General features: G+C 37.9%; 2 protein-coding genes across 5 annotated transcripts in view; both read left to right on the top strand.

Moving 5' to 3' along the window:
- Nucleotides 1-779: 779 nt before the first annotated feature.
- LOC101173597 (interleukin-6 receptor subunit beta) lies at nucleotides 780-15,500 on the top strand. Of its 3 annotated transcripts, none has more exons than XM_011491531.3 (16): nucleotides 780-1,098; nucleotides 6,138-6,407; nucleotides 6,491-6,620; nucleotides 6,703-6,866; nucleotides 6,941-7,053; nucleotides 7,334-7,363; nucleotides 8,130-8,274; nucleotides 9,930-10,009; nucleotides 10,129-10,351; nucleotides 10,458-10,622; nucleotides 11,946-12,050; nucleotides 12,537-12,683; nucleotides 12,764-12,904; nucleotides 13,850-13,934; nucleotides 14,114-14,195; nucleotides 14,590-15,500. In XM_011491531.3, the coding sequence occupies exons 1-16, from the start codon at nucleotides 1,044-1,046 to the stop codon at nucleotides 15,019-15,021; spliced, it is 2,367 nt and encodes a 788-aa protein (XP_011489833.1). In that variant the 5' UTR covers nucleotides 780-1,043; the 3' UTR covers nucleotides 15,022-15,500. The 3 variants fall into 3 exon arrangements, with proteins under 3 accessions (XP_011489833.1, XP_011489835.1, XP_078799030.1); XM_011491533.3 differs by having other exon boundaries at nucleotides 6,539-6,620; XM_078942904.1 differs by lacking the exon at nucleotides 10,458-10,622.
- Nucleotides 15,501-15,834: 334 nt separating this feature from the next.
- Nucleotides 15,835-26,988, top strand: part of rngtt (RNA guanylyltransferase and 5'-phosphatase) — a 106,039-nt gene continuing 94,885 nt past the window's right edge. Inside the window, exons 1-8 of one of the 2 annotated variants that reach the window (XM_023952891.2) lie at nucleotides 15,835-16,291; nucleotides 17,612-17,721; nucleotides 17,800-17,903; nucleotides 18,002-18,090; nucleotides 20,242-20,317; nucleotides 21,833-22,082; nucleotides 24,591-24,700; nucleotides 25,763-25,864. In XM_023952891.2, the coding sequence (XP_023808659.1) occupies nucleotides 16,228-16,291; nucleotides 17,612-17,721; nucleotides 17,800-17,903; nucleotides 18,002-18,090; nucleotides 20,242-20,317; nucleotides 21,833-22,082; nucleotides 24,591-24,700; nucleotides 25,763-25,864 (905 nt within the window). In that variant the 5' untranslated portion in view covers nucleotides 15,835-16,227. The remainder of the gene's footprint in view (nucleotides 16,292-17,611; nucleotides 17,722-17,799; nucleotides 17,904-18,001; nucleotides 18,091-20,241; nucleotides 20,318-21,832; nucleotides 22,083-24,590; nucleotides 24,701-25,762; nucleotides 25,865-26,988) is intronic. The other variant, XM_078942908.1, reaches the window with a different exon arrangement.

A 26,988-nucleotide genomic window follows, 5' to 3' on the forward strand; every position in this document is an offset into this window, starting at 1 on the left:
TTATATTTTACCACACTTAAATTTATGAAAAATAAAAATGTAAGAAAAATATCTACTTTTGTCGATGACACAAACCTATATGAAAAAATCTATAAATTATTTGTTGATTTTTTAAAAGTGTTTTATTCTTTGTCGATTTTTATGTTAAGGATTGCTGTTGTATAATTGTATAATCTAAAGTTCAAATAAAAAAATATACATTAAAATACACATAAGTAACTCTACAGTATATGTAAGATTAAACAAATACACAAATTTTTAATGTTGAAATTGCGTCTTTTTTCCAGTCAATTCCTAAATTATCCAATAGATGACAGTATAGTATAACATAATGAATATAAAATCCTTTGTGTGGAGCACCTGCTTTGAAAGAAATATCCTTTTTCAAGCTTTAGGGAAAAATATGGTTACATTCAAAAGACAAATTTTAAAATGTTCAAGTTATACATATGTATTATCTACATGCCTAACTCAGAAAATTATTATTATTATTAAAATTACTACTTTAAAAAAAAAAACCTGAAATGCAATTTCTTGTCCAATAATTTGCCCAAAAGGGGGAAAAAGGTCCCTTTTATGATAAATAATGCCTTATTTTTTTTGTAATTATCAGATGAACAGAAGGGATTTTAAAAGAAATGTTATTCCACATGATTTATGAGGTGACTCCTTATAATTAAATTATTTACAAGTTATCTTACTTTGTTTTGGTTTTATAATCACGTGTGTGTGTTTTTTTCTCCTGAGGTCCGCTGTATTGGTAATGACAGATAAAGAGAGAAAGAGAGGAAACTGTGTTGAAAGGCTGCTCTCCTTCCTCTTCTCTCTTGTCTCTGCTTCCAGTTGGGCAACTCATCTCGTGTTTTTCAGGGTTTGCCTCAGTTCCTGTTCATTAGAAGTTGAAAGACGGATTCAGTGTTGAAAATGCACTGCGGAGAGGAACAGATTACTATGTCCTGTAACGGCCTCGACACTCAAGGTTGAACTGTTTTTATTTTTTTGAATCTGATTATCCACAGCGAAGTTTTATTTAAAGGAAAAGGATGCCTGTTTTCTTTGTTTTGTGCACGCTGGTTGTCATCTCAACCCTGTGCAAAGGTAAGATTGTGTTCTTTAATTCTTGTGTGGCTGTAACTTATACTTGTTTTAGGTTCATATTCAGTCTAAATCTGTCCAGGTGATCTTTTTTTGGATTTAGTGTCAGCTTAAAGGACTATCTGTTAAAATATTTAAAAATGTAAAAGTTTTTTTTTTTTTTTTTTTAATTTGAACTAGTTGTGCCCCAAATTACTTAGATGTATTAATTTCTGTGTTGAGTCTATGCAAAAGTTTGTTAAGTTCTCCTGTGGTTTCCACTAATTTGTTCTTATGTGAATAAAGTCCTTCTTGCCAAAAGTTCTAAATAGGTTTTCTTAGTTCCTGAAAATGTTTCACTTCTCATCAGAATAAATACAACAGTTGTGGACAGAGGAGGGGAAAAAGCATGTTTCTCATTGTTCATCACATGATACAGGAACTTTCTAAAGTTGTATAAGAATATTAAGGCAGCAGAAAGAACTAGATTTAACATTCTGTAGTATTTTTGGCTTAAAGCTCAGATTTCAAAAAATCTGCCTCCATGGTGGATGTTTGAAAGATGAAAAAAACAATTTTTTTTTAAGTGTTTAACCCCTTAATTCTATGCTGACTTTGACTTTTTTCAAATGCATTAGCATTCTTTCTTTGCAGCTGCAGGAATTCGTCTTTAAAATGAGATTTTTACTCATGATAAAACAAAAGCAAGCGCTGCAACTCTCAACATATTTTTTCAGATTTATCATCTGGATCAAAGAGTCTTCTTTAAATGTCTTCAATAAAACAGTTTTAAGTCGAAGTCAAAAGAAAAAACAAACAAAAAAAGATGTAGGAAATGTGAATTCCTAGAGGTTTTTATTTCTGTCTTTGCAGAACTTGAGTGTCTGCAAGATTATATCAGAGGTTCTCTTCAGCGTGATTCCCCCTCAAGGTTTCTGTAATTTACTACCTAAAGCTGGGGTCAATAGTTCAAGTTCAGAGACAAAACAGCTTTAAAATAAAAACAGAAAACTAGATTTCTTTCTGGATTCAATTGTTTTAGTTGTTTAGCAGGCTAATGACACATTCTTCAAAACATAAGGTTGTGTTTAGCTCTTTGTTTTCAGGGTCACTTCTGAGGTTGATCCGATGCTGAAAATGGGAGCAGCCACAAACCATTGTGTTGTGAAAAGAAAGCTATCAAAGTCTCATGTTTTCTACACGTCTAATGCCTCACTGAGATAACTCTGTTTCCTGTGGGAGGATAAGTAATGGTCGATGTTGTCCTTTTATGTTACACTTATGCTAACAAATTTAGATTATATATATATATATATATATATATATATATACTGGTAGCCCAATGCTCGAACATCCACAAGCGGCGGCAACTCCTATCACAACTTGAGATTGAAGCGATACAATACAATGGCAATACCCCGGGAGAGCCAGAACAACAGGTCAGAGAGCAGGCTATACTACACTCCCACCCTGAGATTGGGTACACAGCCCCAACAACCACAGTTACGCTGAATGAGGCAGCAACTGACCTGAAAGACAAGATCATGTCTAAAATGAACACTTGGCAACCTCGACACCAGCTACAACTGGAAACTGTGAATGAAGCATTGAGGGCAATTCCTACCACAACCATCACAGAAACCAATGAACTGGTTTACACTTCAGCAGCAGTGATCCTTGAGATGCTTGGCTATAAGAGTAACCATGGGAGAAAACAATACCCACCATGGAAGCAACGGTTAGAAGCCAAAATCAAGGCAACTCGGAAGGATGTGAGTAAGCTGACAGAGGCTCAAAGAGGTACAATGAGAAAGCAAGTACCTAAGAGATACAGCCAGATGCCCATACCTGAAGCACTGGAAACTGCCAAACAAAGGCTCCTAGCCTTGAGCAGCCGCCTAAAGAGGTACACAAGAGACAATGAAGCCAGACGGATAAACAGGCTGTTCGCAACTCAACCTGCGAAAGTGTACGCTCAGTGGCAGGGTCAAAACAGCCGAGCAGACCCACCAAGGCTAGAAACTGAAAAGTACTGGAAAAGTATATGGGAGAAAGAGACAGCACATAACAGCAATGCCCAGTGGCTGGTCTCTCTGAGAGAAGAACATAGCAACCTCCCTGAACAGAATCCAGTAACCATCACAGTGGCAGACATCCAAGAAAAAGTCTCAGGTATGAAGAACTGGACAGCACCGGGCCCTGACATGATACATGCCTACTGGCTAAAGAAGCTCACAGCACTCCACGAGCGCCTGGCAGCACAAATGAACCAGCTGCTAAGAGATGGGACTCATCCCGAATGGCTAACAGAAGGACGAACGATCCTGATCCAGAAGGATCCCTCAAAGGGTGCAGTCCCATCCAACTACCGGCCAATAACCTGTCTCTCCACAACATGGAAGCTCATGTCAGGCATCATTGCAACCAAGGTAAATAGGCACATGGATCAATTCATGAGTAACACACAGAAAGGCATTGGTAGAGACTCCAGAGGAGCAAAACACCAACTCCTGGTTGACAGAACAGTCGCTCAAGACTGCAAGTCACGACACACCAACCTGTGCACAGCCTGGATTGATTACAAGAAAGCCTATGACTCAATGCCACACACGTGGATCACTGAATGCTTGGAGCTGTACAACATAAACAGGACTCTAAGAGCCTTCATAGGAAACTCAATGAAGCTGTGGAAAACCACCCTTGAAGCCAATGGGAAGCCACTTGCACAAGTGTCCATCAAATGTGGGATATATCAAGGTGATGCTCTGTCCCCACTGCTGTTCTGCATAGGTCTGAACCCCCTCAGCCAAATAATCAACAAGACTGGCTATGGATACCGACTCAGAAATGGGGCCAACATCAGTCACCTCCTCTACATGGATGACATCAAGCTATATGCTAAGAGCCAACGTGACATTGACTCCCTGATCCACACCACCAGGATCTACAGTACTGACATTGGGATGTCATTCGGGCTCGTGAAATGCAGCCGGATGGTGACAAAGAGAGGCAAGGTAGTCCACACAGGAGGGGTCTCACTCCCAGAAGGAACAATAGCAGACATCGAGGACAGTTACAAGTACCTCGGAATTCCACAGGCAAATGGCAACCTGGAGCAGGCAACAAGGAAAGCTGCAACAGCTAAATACCTCCAACGAGTAAGGCAAGTCCTGAGAGGCCAGCTCAATGGCAAAAATAAGACCCGGGCAATAAACAGCTACGCACTGCCAGTTATCAGATACCCTGCAGGAATAATAAGATGGCCAAAGGAAGAGGTACAGACCACGGATGTTAAGACACGAAAGCTCCTCACCATGCATGGAGGGTTCCATCCCAAATCCAGCACCCTAAGACTGTATGCTAGCCGCAAGGAAGGAGGCCGAGGACTAGTGAGCGTAGAAGCCACTATCCAGGATGAAACATCCAAGATGCATGAGTACATCAAGCTCAAGGCCCCAACTGACAGTGTGCTCAGTGAATGTCTCAGGCAATGGAGAGCAGAGGATACAGTGCTGGAGGACAGATCCTCATGGGAGGACAAACCCCTGCATGGGATGTACCACCGGACCATAACTGAAGTGGCTGATATCAAGAAGTCCTACCAATGGCTATAGAGGGCTGGCCTACAGGACAGCACTGAGGCACTCATCCTGGCAGCTCAGGAACAAGCCCTGAGCACCAGAGCAATAGAGGCTCAGATCTACCACACCAGACAAGACCCAAGGTGTAGGCTGTGCAAAGAGGCCCCTGAAACAATCCAGCACATAACTGCAGGGTGTAAGATGCTGGCAGGTAAAGCATACATGGAGCGCCACAATCAAGTGGCTGGAATAATATACAGGAACATGTGTGCAGAATATGGACTGGAAACCCCAAGGTCAAAATGGGAAACACCCCCGAAGGTGGTAGGGAATGAAAGGGCAAAAGTCCTGTGGGACTTCCAGATTCAGACTGATAGGATGGTAATGGCGAACCAACCAGACATTGTAGTGGTGGATAAAGAACAGAGGAAAGCCGTTGTGGTGGATGTGGCAGTGCCAAGCGATGGGAACATCAGGAAGAAGGAACATGAGAAACTGGAGAAATACCAGGGACTCAGAGAAGAACTGGAGAAAGCCTGGAAAATGAAGGTGACAGTGGTGCCTGTGATAATTGGAGCACTCGGGGCAGTAACCCCCAAGCTGGAGGAGTGGCTACAACAGATACCTGGAAAGATCTCAGACATCTCAATCCAGAAAAGCGCAGTGCTAGGAACAGCTAAGATACTGCGCAGGACCCTCAAGCTCCCAGGCCTCTGGTAGAGGACCCGAGCTTGAGTGAGAAACCACCCACGAAAGGGTGAAAGGGGCAAGTTTATATATATATATATATATATATATATATATATATATATATATATATATATATATATATATATGAAATAAAAAAAAAAAAATCTGGCCACATTCAGCAGGTCAAGAATGTTTCACCGACTATTCATCTACTAAGCTCAAAGTATCTGCACAGGTTTCCCACATGGTTCTGTTAGGTTCAGTTTTCTCAGTTTGCTTCAATATGAAGAAGACTCCAGACTTGAAAAATCACTGCAACGATCTTGCAGAATGTTCTAGAGGACTACATGATCCTTTCTGCTAAGGATCGAGATGGAGATGCAGTTTTCATCTTCCAGCAGCACCTGACCGCTTGCCATATTATGGAAGAGTGGAAGATGAGCATATCATTTTGAAAATACTTTATTAGTACTACTATTAGTACACAGATTATTATTATTACACTGATTATGATCGGATTATAATCCGTAGCTTTATCTATTTGACAAAAATGAGAGGTGAATTGGATTTCTTCAAAGTATTCTAATTTTCTGAATTTCTGTTTTTGTTGGTTTTTTGAGCTGGAACCCCAAATTGTGTAAAAATAGACAAAAAATTGAAATCAATTAAACAGTGAATTTATATTTTATAAATATTTATTTATTTAATACACTTATGGAAATGGATACACTTTTCTATTCATTGTAAATTTTTGGAATTTTTGTATTGTAATGCCTGTTCTTTTTTCTTTAGGACACTTTCAGCCGTGCAGAGTTTTCCCCACTGACCTGTTTGTTGAAGTGGGATCCAGTGTTTGGTTTGTCTGCAGCTGTGACTCAGTCAGGAATGGCAAATTCTCTTGGACTCTGAACAGAAAATCTGTAGATGAAAAGCTGTCAAAAAGGATCAACTCCACACACAGCATGCTGTCACTGACAAACCTCATCCACTCAAATGCAACAGTCGAGTGTCACAACCCAGAAACCAAACAGATCCTGGCAGGCACCATCGTCAGAACGTATTGTGAGAAGTACTTCTTTGTTGTTGGTCTGTTGATTTTTATGACAATTATCCAGCAAAAAAGTAATAATTCATTTTTTTAACAGCTAAACCCCAAAACATTTCATGCTACCTGCATTATGAAAATCCTACAGATGATGGTGTTCCTCAGCTCTTCACATGCACATGGGAGCACCAGACTCATAACTCAAAGACCATAAACTATACAGTAAATATGTAAGTTTTAATTCATTTTCATGGTTTAAGCGAGAATAAACACACTTTTTACACATTCATCATGTAAATTAATGTCTTTCAGCGAATCAGCAGATGTTTTCTCGTGCATCTCCTCTGTCAAATCCTGCACCGTCAATGTTTTCAGTCATTTATCTTTATCCCGCAATATCGCTGTGACTGTTAAAGCTGAAACTGCTTCATGGACATCGCGTTCTGACTCTTATGAAGTTAACCCTTTCAGTATTTGTAAGTAAACTAACAAAATCATGCTTATTTTTCCAAATGATGCATTTGTTTTGATGAAGCTGCTTTCATTTCAGTGAAAATGAACCAACCTGTGGTGACCACATCGGCCTTCTCTGACCATCTCCTCGTATCCTGGAATAACGTCTTGGACTCTTTTGATTTCTCCTGTCAAGTCAAATACAACAAGGTATGAACACCAGAAGTGAGCTTTAGGAAATGCTGGAAAAGTAGCATGTGGATGTGGGAAAGAAAAAAAAATATCCATACTTTTTGGGTTGGCATTAGATTCTTACTAAAGAGGAAAACTAAGCTAAATATGGCAATTTTTGTGTTTTTGTTTATCCCAAACTATACATATACATTTGTGATGACTAATGATTATTAGAGAATATAAAAATCAACCACTTTTTTCCCATAAATTACTTGTAAGTTACTTAATAGTAGCTTCTTTTCTTCTTCTTTTACAGACTTTTTCTCCAACTGTTGAATCTTCAAAGGTAAAAAATAATAATATTTTTTTCATTAATAATGTTCTGTAGATGCACATTTAGGAGTAAAGTACAAACATTTCCAATTAAAACCATTTAAATTGCACAAATAGGTTTGAAAAGTGGATTTGCACACAGTCAAATTTAACTGACGGATGTTTTCACAATAAAATGTGTGCATCGTAAACCTTGATGACAAAATTCTTTTCTTTTGTGGAAAGATTTTCTAAATAAAACAATATATCTTGTTTTTACGTTATTTGCCAATTAAACATGTAAAAAAAAAAACATTTTAATCATACTGTGCCTAGAGTTAGTGACAGCTTTTTCAAATCCTCCTGACTACTAGAGGCAGAAAATCTTGTCCAGTCAAAATTCTTCAAATCCACCAAAAAGGGGGAGAGATTCAGGTTTGGACATGTCATTTACAGAGGAAAAATTTCAAAACTCTTTATTAATATTAAAACCTATCTAATGAATTTAAGCTTAAAATGTTTCCAATCATCAAGGATACATTTATTATGAATTTAATTGTTTAAGTTTTAAATTTAAGGAATTTAAATTACAATTTGTTGTTTAAAAAAGTACAGCTTGGGTCATAATTAGAAAAAACACAAATAATGAAATGAAATGAAAGATTGTTGTCCTGCTAGTAAAGTTCTAGTTTTGTAAGTTCTAACAGTTTTTTTTCTTTTGAGCTTCAGAAACTGAGGAAATGAAAGTATTTGTTTATATTGGAATTTGTGTTTTTTTTTTCTTGCATTTGTCTGATCAGATTATAAACTGTTGGAGTTGTTTCAACGCCACCATTGAAGACGTGGAATCCTGCACTTTTTACAACATTTCAGTTCGATGCGCAGTAACGGAGCCCACCTGGAGCGACTGGAGCCCAGAAGAGACGGTTCTGACCAAAGTAAAACGTAAGATCAACACTGACGTCACAGAATTAACTCATGGATATTCATGAATTAACGTTTGCATCGTTGATTGAAAATAACTCAAATAGATGAGTGTAAGCTGCTGAAACCTACAGATAAAACAGTGTAAAAAACTACATATGCACTCATTCATTTTTACTGTCATAAATAATTCCACTGCAGTTCTGGACTGCAAGGACCACAACTCTTCTTTGTAACTGCGCCTTTGAGTGGAAAATCTCCCCCGCCACACACTCAAACTCACCGAAATTTGCACACACCTAATACCCAGTGAAAATGAATTTTTGACATAGACCCTTCCCCAAAAAATGATGACATCACAGCAGGAGAAAATTGAATGGGACCAATATATTTTATGGGGCTAAAACAAAATGTGTTTTTGCAAATTCTACTTATAAAACCTAAATACACGCTATCAAAGATATCCAAAGGAAATTTTAAAAGCATTATGGGATGGCCTAAGGACCTACAGCCTGGCATTTTGTGGCAAAGTGTGAAATTTGGCAATTTTTCCACATTTTTTTATCGTTGTTCGAGTGATCATCCCATTTCACACACAAGCAGCCACCAGCTTAGGTCAACAACCATAAATGAAGTTTTGTTGACTCTTGACCTTGGGAAGATACTGCCATCTTGAATTTTCTAAAGAAAATTACCTTTAGTACCTTCTCCAAATCTAAACTCCTCCAAGGGATTGTAATCTATGGCCTCCCAACTCCATGAGCATGATTTTGGAAAAAAATGTTGGAATTAGAAGTTGTAGATTTTTTTTACGTTCCTCTGTTGCCCATTTTTCTTTGGAATTTTGTGAAAAATTAACACTTGAATATACTCTAATATGAATATATTAGGAATGTGGGCATGGTTGACAAAAAAAAAATCTTTGTTGCTTAGGAAATCCAAAAGTTTATCATTGCCGATTCTTCAAAAAAAATCACATGGATCTGTTGTCACTACCAGGCGACCTAAAAATAAAATGGTTGCTTTAGATAAAACCAAAAGGAAAAGCCAACAATAGGAATTTTTGTAAATTTTTTCATGAATTTGTCACACGCAGCTGTAGCTTGGATGACAGAGGCAGAGGGGGAGAGCCAATGAGGGCGGGTCAGGAGGGGGCGGCTGTGGGCCGCACAATGCCACTGACGGCATCGATTTAAATCAATTCTGATGAAGAAAGTTGTAATTCATCCTTGTTATAAAATCACCTGTCATGTAGGACACTAGGCTGCACTTTAAGGCATAAATTGTTCCATCAAATCGAGAACATTTGTTAGAGCCAAAACCATTTTATATTGTTTTGTTTACGGTTTTCTGCTAGCAATCCCCATTATTCTTTTCAAATTAGACAATGGGCGTGTTCAAATCAGAAGTATTGGTTTGTTTTGCATGTCAAAGCTTGTGAATGTTGTGATATTTGTGGTTTGGAAACCAAAAAAAAACAGACTTTTTACCGTAAAACTTGAATGTAAAAAACGTTCCCATCAGGAAACCTCCTTTCATCTTTTCCTCTGAAGTAGGGGTTATGAGTCCTCAGGAGTTTACTTTACAACAGCAGATTCCTGGAATCCGACATGGATGAATAATTTCCATGGCATGTATTGCTTGCAGATTGTTTCAACATGTATCTTTTTTTTTAGAGCGTCACGCGGAGCTGCTTTCATGGAGAAAGGTTTCTGAGCTGGAGAATTATAAACGAATAGTTCATGTCATGTGGACAGTGAGTTGTTTTGTTTTTAACACATCACATTTTTGAAGTTCATGTTATGATTGAGTTTGAAATTTCTAAAAGAAAAATCACTTCTTGAATTTGGTTTTACATTTTTGAACCTTTTTCAGTTATCTCAGCAGGGTATTCCCCTAAAATGTATGGACACAGTTAAGTTCGACATCCAGCAGACGGCCTATGGAGAAAACACAGCAGAAGGGAATTCTACGGCATGTTTGAGCTCACCTTGTGACATTGAAGTGGATGAACATGCACACCAAATCCATCTACGGGCTGTCCAAGATGAAAATGTGATTGTTCAGGACTCCATATACGTCCCAGCCGTCTCAGAGAGTGAGTTATGGCGTTTTTTTTTCCCCTTTATTTCAGTGGAACTGTGGTTAACCTTCGATGTGTGTTATTAAGCTGTTTGCTCTTGTTCTCTTCATTTTAATGGCAGGCCTCCCACGAGTTACTGACATCCAAACCTCAAGCGATAAGGGCGTAATTCTGGTCAGTTGGACAGCGCCCAAAGAGCCTGTTCGCAGCTACATGATTGACTGGACCCACAATGGAAATCAATACGAGTGGGCAGAGAGCAAAAATACTAATGCAACGTTATTGGGTAGGTTAAGGAGAAAATGTAAGTGGATGTCAGATAAAGTGTGATGACAGGAAGTGAGCCAATCTCTGGGCTAACGGTTAAATTATCAAAACAATTGTCAGAAGTGATTTAATGGGTTTATGAGCAGAAGAAGGCTGGTTAATGCATTTCCTGGAAAGATCGTATCATTTTTAAAAGGTTCTTCGGGACTTTGTCGCACTTGTTTTACTGTTCAGCCTCTGCAGTCCAGCAAAGTGTCCGGTGCGGCCCTGCTCACAGCAGATGTTAGCTTTGCATTAGCATGGGTAAATTCTGCAACTCAGGAAGATTCTTGCTGCAGCTTCCTGTTTCTTAACAGCCCTGTTGCTTCACAGCAAGGAAGGTGCTGGTTTGAATCCTAGCTGGGTCTCCAGGTGGTCCAAAAACTTGATCTCTAATTTGTCTCTTAAGAACAAGTGCTCCTATGTGTGGAGCCCTGCTGTGGCTGCAGAAACACTGATGATCCTGCACAGAACTGGGCGGGAGCAGTGGATGGATGGATGGATGGATGGATGGATGGATGGATGGATGAGAAAGTAATATACGTCAACTAACTGTTAGGGGAGTTTAGGACATCAACTTTTAAATCTTAATCTGTTTTGTTTATGTTATAATTGTTTTAACTACAAAAAACTGTTTTTTAACCACTGCATGAAGTTTCTCTGAGTAAAAATAAACAGAAGCAAAACTTGAAATTTTACAGCAAATATAAACTTTTTCTAGCTTGTATCTCAATTTTTTTTTACTCATGACAGACTTTCTTTGTGATGATCTTTTTTTGTTTGCTTAACTTGTATTTTTTGCTAAATTATATATTTACCATTTGCAACGAAACTGAAATCCCTCATTGGAAATCCTCATCCCCCTCTGCATGGGACCATGGGTGCACTGTGCAGCTCCTTCAGAGACTTAAACAGCCTCGCTGCAGAAGGAAGCATCAGCTATTAGACTCTACAACGCCTTATAGACACAAGTCACTTTTCTGTGTGTGTTTTTTATTCTTTAGCATTATTCACTACATGCTGTTTTTTTAGAGCTATGATATTTTTAAATGTAATTATTGTAGGATCAACAAAATGTCTATTCTAGTCTATATATACACTTTTTACCATGTGTGTTGTTGCTACAAATTTGTGTTGCTGCTGAACAAGTTCTCCTGCTTCTGCATGCCTAACTATGTTACTAATTTACGTAGATTAGTCATTTATTTTATGGACTCCAAGTCAGTTTTTCCTCTCAGTTTGACTCGGTTACATCAGTTGTCACACCTCTTAAGCAGCTGTTTTTAAAATCTTTTTCTTGCAGACCTCCAGGATAGAAAGCAATATAATATCACAGTCACCCCCCTCCTGCTTGATGGCAGGACAGGCCGCTCCACACAAGCTCTTCAAATATGCTCCGGGTTTGGAGGTACAAAACTACATCTTCATGATATAATCTTTAAAGATCCACTTTGATCATCGTCTGATCTATTGTAAAGACCCAGTGGTCTTTTAATTATTATTATTATGCCGTTTCTGGGCTAAATAATAAAAAAAGTTATTTTCTAGGATATAGTTTCTGCAGAGCAGCAGGAGTTGCCTCTGAGTTGTGTGACCCCACCCCCTTTCCTCTCCCCATTGTTGAGAACTCTCTATTCACCCTCTCCTGCTGGCTTACAGCTCCTCACACCCCCAATCTAACATGGTTACAAACAAAAAAAGGCAAGCTAATAAGAACTTTTATAAACTGCATTTTTTCCATCCCTTTTGATTGACAACAAAATGGAAAAGAAAATACTCAGAAATGCAAGTTTAGGCGTAGTTTTCTTTATATATGTTCTCCATCAGCAGAAAAAGAGCACTTAAAAACCCCAGAAACTGAATTTTCATCAGAGTGGGTCTTTAACTTTCGCAGCTCCTGGAAGGATTACTGTCAGCGATGTTGAACCTTATGACACAAGTGCCTTTGTGAGCTGGGACACAAAGCCTGAGGATGTTTGCAGTGATGCTGTTGTCAAGTACACCGTCTTTTACAGGAATCAGTCTACAAAAACACTTCAAAGTAAGTTCACTGCAGTCTATGAGGAAACGTTTGCAATTTGAACCTTAAACTTCCAGATTTACATTGAGCGTTTCTTCTAGATGTAACTGTGGATGGAGAAAAACTCTACGTCTCCCTGAAAGATCTGACTCCAGCCACTCAGTACAGCGTCTATGTGGAAGGCGCAGCTGAAAGCGGACAAACTAGGAGTGAAGAAAGCTTCTTTACAACGAAAAGATTTGGTAAAAAGACTTGAAACAAATGTTTTAAAAAAAGTATTGCTTTAACCTTTCACATGTACCATTTGAGCACTATATTTTACATAGTTGCCCCACTCAGAAAATCCTTGGATTTAGAGTCAGATGTCGAGTGAAAGTGCCAGATCCGCTGCTCACGGCAATATTTCAGACAGTAATTATATAAAGTGCAGGAACGGCAGTTGGCCTGCGTAATGGAATGATAACAGTTCCAAACACATAAGCACCATGACTACGGCACCCTGGTCCATGCTACTTTAACACGCCACAACATGATCACCAATGTGTTGAGGTTGACAGGCGCTCCCAGATTCATGGCTGGATGGTTTTTCGTTTTCTATGTCTGAAGACGCGACATCTGCCTGAAGCTTCTGATAATAAATCAGTACTTACGGCATGCTAATACTTGCTTATGGAAGGGGTTCTTTGCCAAGTTTTTTTTTTCTTTTCTGTTTCCTTTGTTTGTTTTTACTGTTATCCGTGAAAGAAAAAAGTCTAGAAAGAAAAAAAGAAAAACTATTTTTTTTTGTTCTGTTTTCCAGATTAGTCATAATGCTGGACCCCTAATAATAAGCATCTGCTTCGGGGGTGTCCATTTTTTCCATGTTCTGTATTGTGAGGGGATTTGTTACTTTTGACACACTGTGGAAAAATAAAATAAACAAAAAACTAAACTAAAAAAAAACACAATCTTCAGGAAAATTCCTGGAAAAGTGTCTCAGTGGTTTATTTTGCCTTTTTTATAACAAGAAATAGGAAGTTTCATAAAAATAAGAATGCAGAAAAGACTGATGAGTGCAATGAGGGACCTTTAAACCTTGCAGGTTATTTTTAAAAGTTTGTGTGTTCAACAAATATTATACATTTTTCAATTTTTTTCCGCATGCTTTGTTGGGTCTTTAATTCGATTTTTGCTGTTTTCCTCCACAGATCCCCGGCTTTTAACCAGAGCTATTGTGTGTGGAATAATCATTTTGATTCTTTTATTGTCATTTGGATTGTTCTGTGTCATCATGTAAGTTAACGCTTTAAAAAAAAAACTAAAAAAAAACAATATCCCTCTTTGTGTAATAAAAAGCAAAAATAAGAAAAGTTTTACTTCAGTAAACATGAACTGTTGTCAGGTTATGAAGATGCTCTGACCGGAAAAATGTTCCAACTTCCTGTTCATATTAACTTTTCATATGATCACAGGTGGAAGAAAGTTAAAGAGAAGCCCGTGCCGGACCCAGCTGTCAGTTCAGTGGCAGAATGGCTCTTGCAGAGCAATCAAAAGGTAAATTAAGGGGAAGAAATTGTATCCTCGTTCAATGTTTTTAAAAAGTAAATGCTCTTTGTCTGTGTGATGGTGAAGATTTCATGACATCAATTTTCGAGGAGGTAAACACATTTTAAAAAGGTTTCTACGCATTATTTAGGGGCATACTTCACTTTGTCTGCATATGTAAAGTTTATCACTTTCTTTAAAACATGTATATATAGAAGCAATTATTAATGGAAATCCAAAAACTGGATATCCCTTTGTAGTTTTTCTAGTCAATGAACCTTGTTTTTACATTGTGCTTCTCAATAGCAGCAGCTTTAGGAAGGAAGTTAAAGAGGCTCAATTTAACTTTCCACCTCTGAACCCACCCATAACCTGACAAATCAATGTCCTTGTTCCATTTCAGGGCAATTACCACTTCCAGCAATTCTTTGTTCCATTTGAAAGCTATTGTGACAAAATCCACATCCAGGAATTCCTCAGTACGTTGACTCCATCCGGTAACATAGATCCGCAGATGAACCAGGGACAAGAAAGCCTTAAAACATCAATCTCTTTAATGCCAGATGTTCTTGGAGAAAAGCCTGTTGCACTTACTGAGACTCAGCATCTGCCTTTTCATGAGGACTCCACGTCATTGCTTTCCTCTGAAAGCTGCTCCGTCAATCCTTACCGGTGTCAGACAACCACAGATACTCTTGTGCCAAGAAAAGCAATCCAGTGTAAGCATGAGTCAAACCAGCAGCACGAAAGGTTTTCACCAAAGTCTGTTTATGTCAGTCTTCATTTGTTTGAACAAACTGGTTTGTTAGAGTCGGGGAAAGACAATTTCGAGTGAAACTGTGAGGAAAGCTGAAAGGCTTCCTCCAAAACATTAAGCTATATAATTAACATTGCAGGCTGAAAACCTCATGAGCTTCTGTGAATTAGCAGGTTTTGCTTCTGCATGCCCTTTGCACAAACTTATTTATTAAAAAACAGTGTAAATAATCTGCATTATAATTGAAAAAATACTACCATCTCTTCAACAAACAGGGTGGGTTTACTTGGTTTTTCAATATATGTCCCTAAACATTAGGCTTTTGAAACATTGTTTGCAAGATCAGGAAGTAGAGGCTAAAACCAGTAAAAGAAAAGTTGTGTAACTATGTTTCACACTCTGTATTGTGAGATGTTATTGCTTTGAGGTATTGATGTAAATATGATGTTAGATTCTCCTTTGCTTATTGTAAAGCGCTTTTTACCATTTATCAAGTGTAACAAGAAGAGCTGAGAACACATACATGAAGCTTTTCAATAAACATGTTATTATAAGAATCTTTTTTTGTTAATAAACAAAATCTCAATTTTTTAATTAGAGCAGGGAAAAATGACCAGTAAATTACAAAGACAAGTCATAAATAGAATAAGATTTGGACATTCAATACTAAATTATTATTTTGAAATGAAACAATTGAACATATGATGCGGTCTCTAAAATTTTAACCTACACTATGTGTTTAAAGAAAAAATATTAAAGCTCTTAATTTAGATGGATTCAAGGTTGGATTGAAAATGTGAGAGGAAGGAATTTTATAGGTCGAAAAAATAGGTTAAAAAATATTGTTTTTACACTCCATACCAATTGGTGGCGGTAATGCAACCGAAAGCTGTCTAACAACTGCGATTAAACAACAGAAGAAGAAAAACACATCCACTTCCTGTGGTCAACCGGAAATTAGCTATCTCGTTTGTTGACTACGGAGTTTTTGCTAACCCCGTGCTAATTTACAAGATTTAGCAAGTTCAATGAAAGTTATTACTCTGCTATGTGGATTCCAGCTTGTATTGAGATTTAACAATCTATATAATATTTAAATGCTATGCAACCTGTCAGAATGTGGATTGAATTTAGATTTATCGGATAATCCTTCTGAACTAGTAAGCCTTTGGGCCTTCCGACCGCGGTGCTCAAGTGGACTACGACACCGGATCTTGGGGGTGTTTACCAGTAGCAGCCGCAGAGTAGCATCTAATAAAGCAATTATTAACAACCTACCCTAATATGTCGCACACTGGTCCCCCTCCCCGGTGGCTTAATTGCCCCAGAAAAGGGCATATTATTGCAGGTGAGTAAGAACACAACTTTTTTTTTTAAATCTAGTTAATTCCGTATTGTTGTCGTGTTAGCTAACTAGCTGTTTGTGGTAAATTAGATTTTGATATCTTATAATTAATACTCTATTGTTTTTTGTGCTCACATTCTGAAATCTCCTTAAAATTGTCAATGATACATATTAGAAATTAATTTAAATAAAAGCTATTCTTTACCCTTTTCAAAATTAGCAGTGATTGATGTTATGCTACTTGATAATATCAATGAATGAAATTATGAATCAAGCTGTTATAGAAGCGTTACCATTATGTACAGCAAAATTCAATTAGATGAATTATAGGAAAACATCAAATGCTATACACTACAACAAAGGAAAACACTAGGTAGTACTAAGAAAAAATGGACCAGTATCCATGTGATTCTTGAAATAGATATTGCAGGCAAAAGTTAAAATGGTCAAAGCAGCTGCTAAAAGTTCAGATTAACCACTGAGAACTTTAGGGAAGAAGTTGTCTCTGGGTTTTGGATCACCTGAGGGTAACAGTTTCAGGAAACGAGAACCATGAGGTTTGTTGTCTTTGATATTGTCTCTGGCTTTATTGAGAGTAATGCATTTTAGACAGACAGGTAGGGCAGAGGACTGTCAACAACCTTGTCAGCTGACATCTACATGCAGCCTCTTTCTGTACAGCTTGAACACCATACAGCACAAGACAGCAGGCTCCCAACTGATGTGCAATTTTTACCAGCTGTAATGTTTCTTTCTGAGAGCGTAATGCCCTCTTCATCCGAGTTATGAGGAATCCAATTTGTTGACATCAAGCAATTGAAAGTGTCAAACTCAAGGCCTCCATAAATTCTGCCCTATCTGCTGCTGATTTCCTGGATCAGGTGTGTTTATCCAATAAGGAGTTTCAATGGCAGGTTTGTTGGTAAACATGTTGGACCCAATCCAGTGGCCCTCGAGCCTGGATTTTGACACCCCTTGACTAAACTCTTTTTTTTTTTTTTTCTCGTCAGCTAGAACAAAGATTAAATGTTTTTTTTATTGTTTTTAATTGACAATTTTTCCTGTTTTAATGTATAGACTTTTTAAAATGTTCCCTTTTAAGCCATAGCTGCCTTTTTTTTCCTAACTACTCATATTTTATGACACTGTAAAAGTATCATACAGACTCAGTTTTCATTTTTTTTTATATCAAATACAATATTTTCAAATAATAGTTCTTTGGTTCCATCAGTGAATTCAAACATTTGTTTTAAGAATAAGATCTAGTTTCCGACAAAAGGTTACACGTGGACTAGAACTAAACTGTCTTTTCATTTTTCTCAGATAAATTCCTACCGATGAAAACAATGTTGGGTCCCAGATATGATGATCAAGTTGAAGAGGCAAACAGGTTTCATCCCAGCATGCTGTTCAACCATTTAAAGAGCCTAAAAGTAGGTCATTCGGCCCCATTGGCCGTAGAATTATTAAACCTACTGAAAGCTCCATTCATTGTGTTATTTATTCACCAGGTGAAAATGGGTTTGCTTGTGGATTTGACCAACACTAACCGCTTTTACGATCGCAACGACATCGAAAAAGAAGGGATCAAATATGTCAAGCTTGCGTGTAAAGGGTAAAGGCTTATTTAATGTCAGAAAATGAAGTAAAATTCAAAATGTGTAATTTTTAAACAACAATGTACCTGATTATTATAAATCTGTCTTATTTCAGGCATGGGGAATGCCCTTCAAAAGAAATAACAGCGACCTTCACGAGGCTCTGTGAGCTTTTTATACAGAAGAATCCCTCTGAATTAATAGGTAAGTAGAGTGTAATAATTCATCGTAATTTGGATTTTTAAACCTTTGTTTTGCTTTCAAGCAGCTGGGGCTTCAATGTGGTGTAGAAATACTGTAAAAGCTGGTGCGAGGATGTTCTTTAATGTTTGTTTTTTGAACAAATAAATGTCATTATAAGCCCAATAAACAAAATGCTCTATAACAAAATGCTCTATAATAATTTCTAATGATTTTAAATTTTTATTTATAAGAAACAAAGAATGCATTAAAAGTATTTGGGTTAAATATGAACATGTAAGACGTAAATATGTTATTTTATTTATTTAGTTTAATGAAGTACTTTTTGGTATTGATTTAGCACTTATTACCCCGCTAACCAGAAATCTTCAAAATATTTTGCAGCACTTATTTTTTAAATTATTTTACAAGATTTTCAAACTTGTAGATACGTGATGTTAAAATTACTGTTATTTTACTGTTTAGAGACCATTAACTTTCTTACAACATTCTCATTGCCTTAAGCCCGAACCCCATAAAAATAATGCAAAACTTGCATTGTATGCACACATAGTCATTTCATTCATTACTTACAGTTTGCTTGTCTTTGTTATTTCTCCACTGATGTTAGGCTTTTTCTGCTAAATTTGCATCTTTTTATCCAATAAAAATAACATGCCTGACATAAATGTTGTCTTGAATTTAAATTATGGCATAAAATAACAGAAACAGACTGAGAAACCGAGCTTACCTTTCTTGCCCAGCAGGGGGCAGTACGCCACCGCGCTTTAAAACTGTACAATTAATTTTTTAAATATAAATGAAGTATATGTGCACACTGGCAAGAAAGATAAATATCTTATTAGAAATCCATCTTTTGAATTCATGCCAAGTCTGCTTTATTCTACTCTACACAGCTAAAGAAATTCGGCTTTTTAACTAGACTTGAACTAGAACTTTTAGCTAACTTGACTTATAGAGCTTTAGAAGTGCAAATATTTTATATCACACACAATCAGGCGACTTTAGAATAAAAAAAAAAACACCAAAACTAAATAAAGAATTAAAGGTTCTGGTATCTGGGCAGTTTCTTGTTTATACATACAAATGTTTTGCAAGGCTTTTTTTTAATGGATTGCTGCAACTTAACCATTTAAACATATTTAGGGTACTCTCAACATTCACTGCAATCAGTGTCTTTCAGGTGATATTTGTTGGCTCAGTGTTTGCATTTTGGTGATGCAAAGATGTGAAAGTCTTCAACATTTGTATGTTAGCTTATGTTTCACTTACAGGCCTGAACAGTAAAGCCCACCTCACTATGAGGTTTCATATTTGAAATAATAACAGCTTTGCTTTGCTAGTTGTCAGGAAGATATTTTATATATACGTGTTTTCATTGTGATTGCACAATAATTTTTCGTGGAATAAATCATACAGCAGCTTTCATTCTTTAAACTGCAGTTTTGTGCTGTTGGCAGCAGGGGGCACTCCTGCGCCTCCCTTTGTCTGGATTTGTCCTTGATGTTAAACTGCTGCCTTGCTTGTAAATTGGAGCAGAATGTGTGAAAATCATCTCAACAACATCCTGTCTTTAGCCACCTGGTGATTAAATGTCTCTGTCTGTGCAGCACACATGTCCAAGTTAAACATTTGGCCCTGGAAATGTAATCCCCTTCTCCCTTTTGGTAGTTGCTTCTATTTTACGTTGTTGGTCTAACTTCTTAAGCTCGGGAAGTGTTGGGTGATTTATTTGGACATTTCTTTGTTTAAGTCATGCTGTTCTGTTGATAAAAATGTGTGTTTTATTAACACAAGTGTCACCAAATCTGGAAGATGTGGCTTAAATACAACCAACATGTTTGTTGAGCTCTTTACCTGGAAAAGACTCCTTGAATGTCTCATCTGGAGCTCTTTTCCCTTTGAGTAGCCGCTTGTAGTCGGATTTTTGCTTTAAAGACACGGCCCCCGTAGAGGAGATGCAGAGCCACGCTCAAAAGATGGCCGCATTTGAAATGGCAGAGGGAGCTTTTGATGCCAGAGGACATCAGTCATTCTGAATGAAATGATTGTATAGATTATTTACTTTGATAAAGATTAGATAAAAAGCCAGTTTTTCTGTAAGACTGCACGTTATTTGCTTTTGAGTGTCGTGCTGTTGCTTTCTCCTTGAAGGTGTTCACTGCACGCACGGCTTCAACAGGACAGGCTTTCTGATATGCGCATACCTGGTGGAGAAGATGGACTGGAGGTAAGGGTTTTCCTATTATTAATACAGCGTGGAGAGCCATTTGCAAACCCCCACAGTCATCCTTGTCTCTCAGTTCCAACCACACAGCCCCCTCTGGTTTTATACTCCCAGCTCCGTCAGTCTTTGTTTGAACCAATTTTCATTTCTTTTTTGTTCCCCCCCCCGTTTTCCCCATCTATCTTCTGTGTATTTAATATCACAGAGGTTTGCTCTGTCTGCATCAATTGGCACAAAGCTTCACAGAGAAACAGGACAGTTAGTCGTGACCAGGCTCATCAGAGAGATAAATAATTTAGCTCCGCTGAGCAGGAGGGGTGAAGATGTGTGTTTAGTCAGAGGTCAGCCAGCAGTCTCAGAAAGACTCTGGAGGCTCGAAAGGCTGAATTCAACCGTCCCACCACCCACCGTTTCCTGTCAAATAAATATTCCTTCACCGTTTCAATCATCTTTCACTGATGGAGGAGTTGTAGGATGAAATTGTCTGAACTCATCCATGTTGAAATATATTTTTCTCAATTGTACAGGAATTAAAATGGCTTTTATGTTGAGTTTTAATGGTTACACCAAGCTTTCATGTACTTTTACTTACTTTCAATCCTGATAATGAACATTTCAAAAATTATTAGCCTCTTACCATACTTAAAAACAATAAATCACTCCCCTGTAAGTGTCATAAATTTGACTTGAATAGCAAAGAAATTTTGTCAAAAAAGCATAAAGCCTCTGTATAACCTTCCTCGGAGGTTCCTGTCTGAATGCAGTCAATTCACTACGTTTGAAATTTAAAACAGTGTTTTTCATTTGTAAAAAGGCTTTTCTTAGTGCCTTGATGTAATCTGATCCTAAAGGTCACTGGTAGAAAAAACGAAGCTGACAAAAAGATTTTGAGGTAATCAGAGTAAAACTACTTTAGCTGTGAACCAACAATGTTCTGCAGGAGCTCCTTTGTAACTGAAATAGTCTAATATTTTACTCTGGAAGAAAAATGAAGTTATTAGGAAATACTTTGATGAAATGGCTGGTTTCTGTTTTTGTGGCTATAACAAATATTGCTCATGCATGTAATTGAGAAGTGACTGATGACGGATGTTCCACCTCATATTTAGGATTTTTGGTAGGATTTGTTGCTAAGATTCACTCCTCGTAGCAGCATGAGTTTTAGAGGTATTCTGTGATAACTAGAAAAGAAGGCTGGATTACCGTATATTTGATCATTTTAAATGGACTTTTTTGAAAGTCCAGCAGCTGGATTAGCAAAGTCAGATAGGAATATGGTACAAAAGTAAGAAAAATGGAAAACTGCTGTCCCAGTTTTTCTGGCTTTTGGTCGAGTCCAAAAGCATCTGTTTGTACAAGCAAACTTTAAAAACCTAATAGCATTCTGAATGTTTCTGATGATTTTATAACATATAGACGACCTTTAGGTTCATATTATCTTCTTTTTGTTTAGCTTTTCTTAAGTCAAAGATGAAATCTTTCTGAATGGCCTTATCTTTGTTCCATCTTCGTTATCAGCACCGAGGCAGCTGTGGCTACTTTTACCCTGGCCCGGGCTCCAGGGATCTACAAGGGAGACTACCTCAAAGAGCTCTTCCGTCGCTATGGGGACGAGAAAGACGCCCCTCCGGCGCCAGCCCTCCCTGATTGGTGCTTTGGTGAGGATGATGGGGAGGTGGATGATGACGGGAATGCTGTTGGCCAGGAGCTGGGGCCCAGCTCCTCTGGGTCGGGACCTGGCAAAAGAAAGAAAGAAAAGCTAAAACTGGTAAGGCTTCTGAAAGATGTGAAAGAGGATGAACTGAAACCTTTCTATCTCACATGTGGCTTTGAGAGCTGTTTATGTGGGAGGCTTCCTTGTTGCATCAACTTGGGTTTGTAAGATTCTAATGCTTAAATTCCAGAGTGAGTCTGGTTTAAGTAAGGAGCCAATGAAAAATTGATGCCACAGTCGCCACGCCCCACCACCGTTGCCGCCCTTTTGGCCCGCCTCCATAGGCTGAGGGGCTGCTACATGCCGCTAACCCATCCCTCTGCCCCACTGGTCAAAGCTGCACATGACAAATTTATTTAAAAAAAACAAACACACCTTTTTTTTTGTTAAATAGTGTATTTTCTATTGGTTTTATCTCCACAGGAACTATTTTATTTTTTGATCACCTGAGGGTGACAAACAGGTCCTTGTAATTTTTAGAAGACTCTGCTCAAGTAATTTTTTGGGGATTTCCTTGGCAACAGCGGTTTTTAATAAACCACGCCCACATTCTTAATATCTTTCCCATATTGTGAGAACATTGACAGATTTCACTCTTTGCCACAAAATGCCTACCAAGCCGTGCGTCCAGTTATCATCCTGTAGTCATTTTAAACGTTCTTTAGAAATCTCTGACGTGTGTTTTGGTTTTGTTAGTGGATTTTGATCTGTTTTTCTGAGACGCAAGACCACCACCAAGTCTGTCCTTTTTGGATAAAACTGCTGCCGTTTTCTTCTCAGCATCTGTTCTTACTTCCTGTTATGTATCGGAAACCAAACAAGTTGTCAAGTAACTTGACAGACCTCTCAAAAAAATGCAGAAAAAGGAAGGTCTGACTTTTACTCACATAGTTTCAAATGCTGCATTGAGATCAAGTTTTGGCATTAAACGGCCTCTCCCGAGGGGACAGAGTAGTAGGAAGAGCTTCAACCTCTTACTCGCTTTAACCCATGGTTCATAACTGAAGGCGCTGAGAAAAGGCTCTCTAAAAGGGTTCCGCTGAGGAAAAGCCTGATTAGTCAGACCAGTCTGAGGCTGTCAAACTTTGTCAGGAGAAATGTCTGCTATATTCAGTCCTGGCGTAATTGATATGGTGGTTTTCGCAAGTCCTCTGCTGATAACTGGGTTAAAACGATCAGTTTATCCACAGCGTGACTCGCATCTGAGGTTTGCAATAAAAATATGACTGAGAAAGCAAGTTTTAATTTAGCATTTGGTTAATTTATTGCCTCATATTTCCTTGTGGTTCTGCACACTCAGCTGCTAAATCTCTGTGGGACCCCTGCTTTTCTCCACTTACAGAATGAAACTATTTCAGAAAAACTGAATTCTTGATTAAGCCTTATTTTTATTTATTTTTTGTTTCTGAAAACCTCAATTGATGCTTCAAAAGAAAAAAACATGAAGAATTTGTACAATCCAACATTCTCTGAGAAAATATATATATTTTTCTAATTTAAAAGAGAGATGTTTTCCTATAGATGAAACAACACATCCAAATTGTAACCAACACCTTTTAGCTTAGACTCAATGATGATCCTTTAAGTCACTAAATTAATAGTGAAAAGGTTTTGCACCCTTCCAATAATTTTTTGCTTGCAGATGTATAAAATAAGTTTTTACTGAAACAAATCAGCAGGATTTTATTTAATGATTAAGATTCTTAGTTGTTCCTAATATTAACTGATGTCTTTTGAGGTTAGTTTTGGGTTATTTGCTTTTTAAAGATCCATTAACCGCTAGTTGTCCTCATCTTTTAAAGATCCACTCCAATGAAAATTGTGTTGTTGTTTTTTGTTGGTGTTTTTGACATGTTCTTGTAGCATTTTTCTGACGATGGAGGACATATATAAAGAAAAATTAGACTTAAAATTGCATTTCTGAATATTTCTTTGTTCAAATCGTTGTGAATCAGGAGCACATGTTAAATTGCCATCGGTGAAGTCGTGGAGGTGTAATTTAGGACCAAGAGCCACAAGCTCCCTGCGCCGCTTCATTCCCATGCACCCGATCGATGTACGTTTTCCCCGTGTGTGTAGTTCAAAACTCTACTGACTGGATAACTCGGATGTTGCTCGCCATTTCTTTTGCACTGGTAATGTTAGGCTGGGTGTGTGAAAGGCTGTCATCTAGTGGCAGAGCGGGTAAACAGAGAGCTCTCAGAAACAGGAAGGCGAGTGATACTGAACTACATCCTAGAAGACGACACAGGCTTTTTTGATTTAATCTAAAATCAGCGTAATATAAACTAAAAGATCACTTTTAGAATAGATCGACAGATGATCTGAATTTGACCCTTCTAAGTGGAATGTATTAAAATGTGAAAGTGAAAAGGAAATTGTGATTTTTGACAATCCCTTTTTTTGTCTTTGCACCTAGAAATCCATGCAGCATAAAAGGCAGCTGTTTTTATCGCTGTCATATACAATCTGCTTTTTCTTTCACTTGTGTGGGAGGCGATGAATGTTTCTTTGAAATCCGTCCAAACTCAACCTTCAATTTCCCTCCTCTTATCCCCTCAGGGTGCAGTATTTCTCGAAGGCATCACGGTTAAAGGCGTCACACAGGTCACCAGCCAACCCAAGTTAGGAGAGATCCAAAGAATGTGTCAGAAGATGGCTGAGTGGGACAAGTAAGAAACTCCTTAATTGCCCTCCTCATGGCCCTTTGGGAGGCCGTGTGTATATGAGTATACGTATGTAGGTGTGCTATGTTGTAAGTGACTCATCTGTCTCATGTTTTTTTTTTTTAAAGATCTTAACACTTTTTCAGGCAGTTGCCAGAGTCAGGAATAGATATTTCTCTTCTCGGGTGATATGCTCCTGTAGGCTTGTATTTTAATGAAATTGCAGAGAATCAGTCCTGCTGCAGAGCAGTCAGACTGCACAGAAATCCCCTCCATCTGCTGGAACATTTGAGCTTTTGCTCATTTCTGGTCATACAGTGAAATCTACATTCAAAAAGGGAAATAGTTTGCTTGATCGGGTTTTCAAGTTAGACCTGACTTATATTTGGTACTTGTCAGTTTGATTGAAAGGATTCTTGTTTTGTTTTTTAGTCTTTTTGTCCTATTACAGACTGTCTCCTTGCATCATTTATGTAAACACCACTGATTGTACATGAGAAGTGGACTGAGTGACAGGAAGTACCCACAGGCTCCAAGAAGCCAAAATCCCATTGACTTCTAGAAATAAAAAGCTATTATTTATATTTGTCAGAATAACCATTCTTGCTTTGCTACCTTATTTTTTTAACATTTTCTTGCTAATCACATTTTCTTCATGATATTTATCCTGTAGCGCAAGTTATAAGCTGGCCAATCATATGGCTTAAAGCCTGCTGGCCCCCATGTCCAATGTACGAAGCGTTTGACAGATTTTGTATCCCCCGCCTACAAGTTGAAGGGGTGTGGACTTCCAACAAGCTCCCTCCTGTTTGTCGAAAGTGGTTCCCAAAAAATTTTTGATTCAGAGAAATTCGGCTCCAACATGGCTGTCAGTATTGCAAAAACATGGCGACTGAATTGACTTCATTTCATGTGAGCTGGAACCAAGCTGTAGTCTATGGCTGAAGTCAGACTCACTCAGTCCAGTTACTGTATACACTAAAGAAGAGCTGGAGGATTTGTGTTGTGCGTTAATTACATGAGCGCCTAATTAAAATCCCGCCTTTAATGTCGTCCCTTTTCTTGCAGGTCTGGTTTTCCCGGAGCCCAGCCTGTGTCCATGGACAGACAAAACCTTAATTTCCTTTCACAGAATCCATATAAAGTGAGCTGGAAGGCGGATGGAACACGGTAGGTCAATTATTCAATGAGTCAAAACATTTGCCCTGCTTTATGTCTCTTGCTGGACAATTTAGTTTCTGTCTCTGTTTAATATCAGCTCTTATTAAGCGATGGATTCACGCAGTTCCTTCCCCTTAAAATGTTTCTTATCAAGGTTATTAATGCATGTTCTTGGATTTGATCTAATTACATTGTAAAGCATATTCTCGACATGATAGCTATAGTAAGGCTTTGCAGTCTGATAAAGAGACATTTAATAACTTATTAAAGCCTTTAGCAGTTTGTACAGAAAACACAGAAAACTCATAAAGCTATTCAGCTTATAGAGCTGGTAAACTAGGACGTATTTTAATTATTGCCATTAATATAGTTAAAAAATTAAATTGTATTTCATTTTAAATGTCTAAATAAAAACTACATAAAACCAAGTGGAGAAAAGGCTGAGTTAAAGCTAAAGTAACGTTTTGTTCTCTCAATTCCCATTTTGCTATTGTGGTCTCGTCTGTTACATTTTCTATGTACGTATTTTTTTCGCTTTTTTGTATAAATGCAGTGTGTCTGTGTTCACATTCTGCTGCTGGGATGTTTCTACGCCATTACTAACTTGTCTATCAAGCACGATCCTCATATGTTATCAATGGACTGATCGATGCTCCTGCAAAATGCAAGGAAGGCTTTGGAACTCCTTTTATTAGCTTACTGTGAATCACTTCTATATTCAAAGACAAACACAGGAAGCACACGATTTTGTACAAACACGTGAAAGTTCACTCTTTTTTCTGATATTTTCACTGGCTGAAAACCTGTAAAAAAAACACTGTCAGAATTCAGTCACTGCACTCCGGTAAGTCCACTATAAAGGGTGTTTGCCATTTTTTTCAGGGTATCCGATTATACACTTCTAAAATCCAGTGCACTGGAAATTTCCCGGAAGTCTTTGTAAAATAAATCAGTGTTCATCAACGCTCACTAAAAACGGCATTCTCGTAATTAAAAGACCACTGAGAAGGCTTTTAAAATAGCTTAAAAAATGATCGGGGTGGGTCTTTTCATTGATGTAATTGGATGTAAGCTGATGTTTTTCCATTATAATCCATCAGAAAAACATTGTTTTGCATCCAAGCCTCCAAGCC

This window comes from Oryzias latipes, chromosome 24, assembly GCF_053564925.1.
Source record: "Oryzias latipes strain Hd-rR chromosome 24, Olatipes_Hd-rR_3.1".
In the NCBI taxonomy this organism is placed as follows: Eukaryota; Metazoa; Chordata; class Actinopteri; order Beloniformes; family Adrianichthyidae; genus Oryzias; species Oryzias latipes.

Coding starts and splice junctions, on each gene's coding strand:
- LOC101173597 (XM_011491531.3), top strand. CDS start 1,044: ATGCCTGTTTTCTTTGTTTTGTGCACGCTGGTTGTCATCTCAACCCTG. Junction 12,905..13,849: donor CTTTACAACGAAAAGATTTG/GTAAAAAGACTT, acceptor TTTCCTCCACAG/ATCCCCGGCTTTTAACCAGA. Junction 14,196..14,589: donor TCTTGCAGAGCAATCAAAAG/GTAAATTAAGGG, acceptor GTTCCATTTCAG/GGCAATTACCACTTCCAGCA.